Source organism: Helianthus annuus, chromosome 12 (genome assembly GCF_002127325.2).
Source record: "Helianthus annuus cultivar XRQ/B chromosome 12, HanXRQr2.0-SUNRISE, whole genome shotgun sequence".
Lineage (NCBI taxonomy): Eukaryota > Viridiplantae > Streptophyta > Magnoliopsida > Asterales > Asteraceae > Helianthus > Helianthus annuus.
The window spans coordinates 105,307,211-105,316,057 of NC_035444.2; the positions used below are offsets into that span (position 1 = coordinate 105,307,211).

Below are 8,847 nucleotides of genomic sequence, written 5' to 3' on the forward strand. Positions count from 1 at the left end.
GTTAGATTGTAGATGATCAAGGGACTATAACTAAACTCCGTTAGGCTCGGTTTTGTTGATTGATCACTGAAAACATAAGTTTCGCCTCGTTGACACTTTAAACCCTAATTCTTGGGAATTTGCGTAAACAATGCATAACGATCCCGAAACCTCGTGAAATTTATATCACTTATTCTTGAGAGTATATTTGAATATTTCGAAGCCTCGGGCTCGTTAAAAGGTCACTCGGAGGTAAGAATTACATGTTGACACGTTTAACCCCTGTAATTTTATAATCTTCCGATTATTTTCACAAACGGCTTCTTATATCCAATTTATCCTTCGTTTAAGAATATATTCTTCACATATGGTCATTCAGAGGCACAAGTTTGGCATGTTGACACTTTTAGTCCCTTCGCATGCATATTTTCACTGTTTGTCAACTTTAATCCTTCAAACTCAATCTTTCACATATTTAGAGTTTAGGTCACGTGTCTATACATAATTGGACACGTTTTTACGTGGTGTTACATCCTCACCCCCCTTAAAAGAAATCTCGACCCCGAGATTTACTGGAATAATTGAGGGTACTTCTGTCGCATAGTGGACTCGACTTCCCACGTATATTCGGGACCTCTACGGGCATCCCATTTGACCTTTACTATAGGCACATGCTTCCTTTGGAGCTTTTTAACCTGACGATCCTCGATCGATATAGGTCTTTCAACAAACCTCAGGCTTTCTGAATCTGTACGTCTTTATGAGACAAAGCTAATGATTCATCAGCTAGACATTTCCTTAGATTACAGATGTGGAACACATTATGAATTCCGCTGAGCTCCTCAGGCAAGTTTAGCTTATAAGCTACACTGCCGACACATTCGATAATCTCGAATGGTCCAATATACCTAGGGCTTAACTTGCCCGTCTTCCAAAAATGCATCACACCTTTCCAGGGTGATACTTTCAGTAAGACTTTATCGCCAACCTCAAACTTTAGAGGTTTTCGCCTCTTGTCAGCATAACTTTTCTGCCTTTCCCTGGCAGCTTTCAGGCGATCACGAATCTGGACTATCTTGTCCGGTGTTTCGAGGACTTTATCAGGTCCTGATAATTGAGCTTCTCCTACTTCTGCCCAACAAACAGGTGTTCTACATTTTCTACCATATAATGCCTCAAAAGGCGCAGCCTGAATGCTAGTATGGTAGCTATTGTTATAGGAGAACTCGATCAAGGGTAAGTGGTCTTCCCAACTACCACCTAAATCAATAACACACGCACGAAGCATGTCTTCCAATGTTTGAATTGTACGCTCACTTTGTCCATCTGTCTGAGGATGGTAAGCATTACTAAAATTCAAACATGTGCCCAAAGATTGTTGGAAACTTTTCCAAATGTGCAAGGTGTATCTGGTATCTCTATCAGAGATAATAGACACCGGTATGCCATGAAGAGATACAATCTTCTCCACGTACAACTGGGCTAATTTGTCGGAGCTATGAGTCTCCTTGATGGGTAAGAAATGTGCTGACTTAGTCAGTCTATCAACTATGACCCATATGGTATCATTTCCGTGCCTCGTTTTAGGCAACTTGGTTATAAAATCTATGGTTACCATTTCCCACTTCCATGTGGGAAGTTCTGGCTGTTGTAACAGACCTGATGGCTTCTGATGTTCAGCTTTAATTTAAGCACAAGTCAGGCACTTAGCTACATCTGTGGCAATATATTTCTTCAAACCTATCCACCAATAATTAGCTTTCAAATCCTGATACATTTTGTCACCTCCAGGGAGAACTGAGTATTTGGAGTTGTGGGCCTCCTGAAGGATTACATCTCGAAGTCCTCCATGAATAGGAACCCAAATTCTTCCATTTAGTCTGAGGATTCCATCTTTGCCAGGTGCTAACTGTTCAGTAGTTACACCTAACTTTTCCTCTGGAAAGTTAACTTCCAAAATAGCTTCTTTCTGTGCAGCTAATAGCCTTTCATTCGGGCTATTCTTCAGCTCAATGCTCTTGGCATTGATCCTGATTGGTTTGACTCTTTCCTTTCGGCTTAGAGCATCAGCGACCACATTTGCTTTACCTGGATGGTAACGAATTTCGCAATCATAATCATTTAGAGTTTCCATCCAACGTCGCTATCTCATATTGAGCTCTTTTTGATTGAACAAGTGTTGGAGACTTTTGTGATCTGAATAGATCACACATTTTGTTCCATACAAATAATGTCTCCACAACTTTAGTGCGAATACAATGGCACCCAATTCCAAATCGTGGGTGGTGTAATTCTTTTCATGCACCTTTAGTTGTCGTGATCCATATGCAATTACCTTGCCCTTTTGCATAAGTACACAACCCATATCGGTGTGTGACGCATCATAGCATACGACAAACTCTTCAATTCCTTCAGGTAATGTCAATACCGGAGCATTGCTCAATTTTTGCTTAAGAATCTCAAAGGATTCTTGTTGCTTTGGACCCCAATCAAATTTTACATTCTTACGGGTCAAAGAAGTTAATGGTGCAGCTATTCTCGAGAAATTCTCAATGAATCTTCTATAATATCCAGCTAAACCCAGAAAACTGCGAATTTCTGTTGGTGTCTTTGGTGCTTCCCAACTTATAATGGCTTCTATCATGGTGGGATCAACTTGGATGCCACACTCACTAACAACATGTCCAAGGAATTGGACTTCACGAAGCCAGAACTCGCATTTGGAGAATTTAGCATAAAATTTCTCCTATTGAAGCAATCCAAAGATGCATCGAAGGTGCTTCTCATGGTCAACTTGGCTACGAGAGTAGATAAGTATGGCTTTCAGACTCTATTCATGAGGTCCATGAATGCTGCTGGTGCATTAGTGAGCCCAAAAGGCATCACTAAAAACTCAAAATGTCCATACCTCGTTCTGAAAGCTGTCTTTGGCACATCTTCAGTTCTAACTTTGAGTTGATAATACCCAGATCTCAAATCAATCTTTGAGAAGAAACTCGCCCCTTGAAGTTTATCAAATAAGTCGTTGATCCTAGGTAAAGGATAACGATTCTTGATTGTTACTTTATTTAATTCGCGATAATCAATGCATAAGCGCATTGATCCATCCTTCGTTTTCACAAACAATATTGGGGCTCCCCAAGGCGAAGAACTAGGTTGTATAAAACCTTTTCCCAATAAGACGTCTAATTGAGTTCTGAGCTCTTTAATTTCAGTAGGTGCTAGACGATAAGGAGCTCGGGCAATTGGTGCAGATCCTGGCAGAATGTCTATCCTGAACTCTACTTGCCTCTCAGGAGGTAATCCAGGCAATTAGTCAAGAAAGACATCAGGATAATCAGAAATAAGTGGAATGTCTTCGATCTTGGGCTTCGGTTCATTCACAGACACTTGTGCCATGTAGATGACACATCTGTTCTTCAAACACTACGATACCTTGAGAATAGACACATTGCTGGGCAATCCATATTGCGTATCTCCTTGAATAGTGACAGATTCACCAGAAGGGGTTTTGATAATAACTAGCCTTTTGTCACAGGCAATTTGGGCTTGGTTATGCGGCAACCAATCCATGCCCAAAACTATATCAAACTCCGCCAATTTCATTGGCAAGAGGGATAGCGGGATAGAATGATTCTTAATGGATATAAAGCATCCACTAGAAGAGTTAAAGCTGTTTCTAAGGTACCATCGGCAAGCTCTACCTCATATTTTATGTCTAGAGTCTTAATAGACAAATTCAGTGACTTACAAAACTTATGGTCAACAAAAGACTTATCAGCACCTGAATCAAATAAGACTCTAGCATAATTATTATTGATGAGGAAGGTACCTATTATGACGTTCTCGTCATTCACCGCTTCCCTTGCGTTCATCTGAAAAAACTCTCGCATTGTTTTTCTTTGCCTCCTCGGGCTTCTTAGCATTCTTGGAGCAATTTGTTTTGATGTGCCCCTTTTCATTACAACCGTAGCAGGTTGCATCCTTAATTTTTCGGCACTCAACAGTCTTGTGCCGTTTCTTTTTACAAATCCCACATGGTTTAGCTTGTGGGTCCTGATTGCACTTCCCAAAGTGCCTTTTGTTGCAGGTTTTGCACCTGGGTTTGTCACTTGGCTGCCCTTTCTTGGAACCAAAGTTCCCTTTACTCCTCTTGTTTGACTGAGGAGACTTGTCTTCCTCTCTCTTCCTCTTCCTATCTTCGGTAGCTTTCTTTGCCCTAAACCTCACAACATCAAGAGTGAGGGACAAAGATAGATCCACAGCAGATCTATAAGTGGCTGGCTTAGAAGCCTTAACATTCCCTTTCACTTCAGGGGCCAAACCACCGATGAAATGCGCAATGCGTTTGGGTTCAGGGGTGACTAAGTATGGTACAAGCCTCGACATCGAGTTGAAGCTAGTCACATAGGATCTACAATCCAGATCCTTCATTACCAAAGTGAGGAAGTCAGTTTCTATCCTCTCGACTTCATGTTGAGGACAATAAGTATCCTTCACCAAATCAACAAACTTGTTCCATGAAAGGTTATACAAAGGAACCTTTCTAGTGGGTTGCACTAATGCTTTCCACCAAGTAAGGGCATCGCCCTTGAAAGATTGAGACACAAACTTCACTATATCTTCCTTAGCACATCCACTATTGTCTATCACAGTCTCCATTTCATCTAACCACTTCATACAATCTATTGCTCCCTTTTCTCCTGTAAAATCCCTTGGTTTACACAAAGTATTTATAGGTACAACCCTTGTTGTACCTGGGAGTCGGCTCGAGGACAATCTGCCTCTGTGGTTCACTTCTCTGATTAGATGAGTGTTGAGACTCACTTATCTTCTGAGTATGCGAATGAGAATGGGACTTTGAATGATTTTTGGACCGAACATTACTCGGCTCCTTGAATATCTTATCTACTGCTTGAGACGCAACTGTGATGTCAATCATTTCCTGCAGTTCAGCGTCTGTAAGATTTACTCTTGCCTCATTATTGTTTTCTCCTCGCGGGTGGCTATTTGCCTTTTCAGATCCAGCCATTATTCAAGTACTGAATCAAACAATAATGATTTATTTAAATAATTCACCATAGCGATGATTAGATGGTCATGGTATTATTAAACCATATAGACCATTTTTTTAAGTAATAATTAATGATCAATAGAATATAATTCTTTATATTTATTAGACATGGGAATTTATAAATCACAACTGCCAAAGTCATAAAAGACATTTTTATTTAATACAAGGCTTGTCTCGAAGGACATTTAGATAACTCAGAAAGCTTTGTCACAGGGACGATTTAAAATATAACCAATGATCTCTTGGATCAGTGATCTTTTATGGGTCGAACAAAGTTCATCGCCTTTTTGACAAGAAGTTTATAAAATAAAACTATCATTGTCATTATTATACCTTTGCTTATAAGCATACATCTCAAATGGATGTTTTAGGCGTATACATCATATTGATGTTTATTAGCCATGATTCACATTGATCATATAGGCTATTTATAATGACTTGAAATAGATCCAAGTACATTTGAAGGCTGGTGTGGTTTTGCGTACCGCACAACCAGGAATGTTAACATGTTTTCAAATGTTAACAGGGATTTATTGTCTTAAAAAGGTTGTACCATCATAGCCATTTAATATTTTGGCTAGGTTATACCTCTAAGAATTTCTTTAGCAGATCAATTTAAAATTGAAATGATATAACATAATGATGTAATAAAATACATATTTAAAAATCAAAGATAAACTTTATTAAACCATAAAACTAGTACAGGGATGCCCTAAACGGGACTTGAAACAACACAATGCCCACGCAGGGGCTACAGAAATAGGAAAATAAGCCCACGCAGGGACTTTGTACTGAAAATAAAATAATGTCCTCACAGGGACTTGATTAAAAGACAATACAAGATAAATTAAACAACTTCCTACTTCTTCTTGCCTTTAACAAGGCTCGCGAGGCCTTTGAGAAAGCTATTATGCTTCTTTTTGGTTTCATTTACTTCTTGCTCAACCCTGTCTAGCCTTTGCAGTATTTCTTCAGTTTGCACCTATTGGGGAGGAGGAGGTTGCTGATATGGGGGGTATTGATACCCCTGCACCAGATATCCAGTTGGGTAAACTGGAGGGTAAGAAGATGGATAAAGTGCACTGTATTGTGCAGTAGTAAGGTATGGATCATGGTTTCCATAATCCGATGAGTATCCAGATGGGTTTTCAAAAGGGTTGTACCCAGAAGAACCTGGGTAAGTCGGAATCGGGTTGTCGAAACCCATTGGTGGCGGTGGTGCATGTGAAACTGGCGGAGGATCGTTTTCCGGTACCGCGTGCGAGGGTCTACCCATTTGGGGGTCCTCTGGAATAGGAGGGTAAGAACTTGAACCCTAAGGAGAACTGAATCGAGGTCCTCCTCGCACGGATATTTGTGCATTCCTCCTTCGCCTTGGCGGCTCGGGAGGTGGCTGTGGTGGCTGTTGAGGCGGTTCCTCAACAAGGAGTGGTGGTGGTGAAACTGCTTGAAGTTGTGGTACAACCAAAGGAGGTTGAGCAGGAGAGTTATGGTATGAAGGGGTAAAGAACCAATCATACGTGGCCATCCTCTCAACATATGAATCAGGCCCTCGGTACGGAGATCCTTGATATGGAGAACCACTAGTGTTGCTAATAGGGTGGCCCGGTGTTCCGGTTTGCATTTCTGGGTCCGGGTCGTCGTCCATTTCCATCTCCTGAGAGAAGTGATCCTCGGGTCCTAAAGGGTTGAAACCCAGAAAGTCGTTAACGTAATCATTAGGATTGAACTGGGCATGAGAGTAGGTAGAATCCGAATGATGAAACGAATGAGAATGCAAGGAATGATAGGATTGGTGAGACTCATACGAATGATGTGATGCATGGGAGTGATGAGAATGCTGGGGCTCGTCTGGAATAGGCGGCCCAAAAGATGGATGAAAAGAAGGTGAAGAGCTCAATGAGACAAAGTGTCTCGCTGGTTCAAAGGAATGACCCCATTGGTTATGAGAGTTCGAGCTAGAAAATGACGCGGACGGGGTGCGCCGATGGGATGGTCCTGCGTGTCCTGATGGTCCAGCTCGCATGGGACCCTTTCCTTTGCCTCTTACTCTGGGTGGCATTGTTGATGGTTAATCCTGTCAAAACAAGTTAAATAAAATAAAATAAAATATAAACAGCAAAGGAAAGTTAAGAACAAATCCTAGGTCATTGGCCTAGACTCGGAAGTCTAAGGAATGTGCTTATTGTGTCATTGAGATTAAACACAAAAGGTTAATGTTTAATTCAATCAAACCTGGCTCTGATACCAACTTGTCACACCCCGATATTTTCACATATTACCGGTGGGCCCGGCGGGGAGTATCGTGACGTAGTTGATATCATCATTGTCAATACACACAATATAATAGCATAGCGGAAGGCTTGGTGAATAAACTATTACAAACCATAGTGTCTGAGTGTCCACAAAATAATATACAGACTGGAATGTAATAAGATCCACAGGCGGATCATAAGTAAAATACAAGAAAAACAAAATAACAGACTTCAGGTATCTATGGATTTGCAAGATCCTCTTATGACACCTACTAGCTCCAGCCTATTACGAGAGGTACCTGTCAATCAGTCTTTAGAAAATACGTCAGTATAAACTGGTAAATACAATTAACTGACTCTTTTGAAAATATTTATGAAAATTGATTTAGGTGCACATGGCACAAATCATTTATAACTTGGGACAATTATTTAAAGATAATCTTGTATACAGATTTACATGTTTGTCACACAATTGGGGCCGGTTGGAAGTCGGTCATAATTAACCGACTCACCACTTATAGAACCCACAAAGGAGTTATCCCCAACATGTGGGTTTATATATTATTTAGCATTTTGCATCTGTCAGGTGTATGCCTACACCCCGTGCATAGGTCGTGGCCATTTTCAAATGAAATGAGCCGAGGATATCCAGGACACGGTCGAATTAACACTCAATGTTTATGTTATTAAGCAAGACAAATTAAAATGGGTTATGTAATTTATTAATCACAATCCGATTAAATGATTTCATACCCGACCAAGTGGTATTATTATAATACCATATCCCAAGCCCGTATAAGCGAAAATAAGTTAAAAGTATTTACCTAAGCTACACGTGAATGATAATTCAGCCGTAAAATCCTAAAGCTTTATGATGGTACCTTCTACTGGATGCTACTAATATGTCTGGAATGTTTAATAAACTATTAGGATGCTAACGGGTCTTTAGCTAAGTCAAAGACTTAGACCGGCTAACTAGAAAGAGACTTTACGATTCTAAACGCTAAATTAAGCGGAGACCGGAATAGACTGTGGTTTAGACCCGACAAGCTTGGATACTTGTATAATATGGGTAAACTAAACACATTCTGGAAATTGAGGATTTAATGATAAGGTTTGACCCGTTTCGGCTATTTTATGTAAACTAGTCACATAAACCGATCCGAACGCGCAAACGCGTAACGGGTAACCAAATGAATTAGATACAGGTCTTAATTGTTATTATGCTTAAAATATGTTAATACATCAGTAGGATGTTAACATATATGCCCAAAAAGCAATTTAAACCAATTTAAGTCCTATAAGGGCATTTTGGTAATTTTAATGCTTATAAAAGGGATTTTATAACAAACTGAAGTTCTGGTCTTTTGAAATCAGTAAAAATATTTAATTTATCACATTACATCAGTAAGATATCATACATATGTGAAATTTACTATTTATGACCAAACTATGTCCCGAAAGGGCATTTTGGTCGTTTCACAATAAGCTTTTAAGGGCATTTTGGTCATTTCACAATAAGCTTTTAAGGGCATTTTT

At 39.9% G+C, this 8,847-nt stretch overlaps 1 protein-coding gene across 1 annotated transcript; it reads right to left on the reverse strand.

Moving 5' to 3' along the window:
• Nucleotides 1-6,368: 6,368 nt before the first annotated feature.
• On the reverse strand, nucleotides 6,369-7,115 carry LOC110892619 (formin-like protein 14). The gene has a single exon (XM_022139774.1). The coding sequence runs from the start codon at nucleotides 7,113-7,115 to the stop codon at nucleotides 6,369-6,371; it is 747 nt and encodes a 248-aa protein (XP_021995466.1).
• Nucleotides 7,116-8,847: the final 1,732 nt, after the last annotated feature.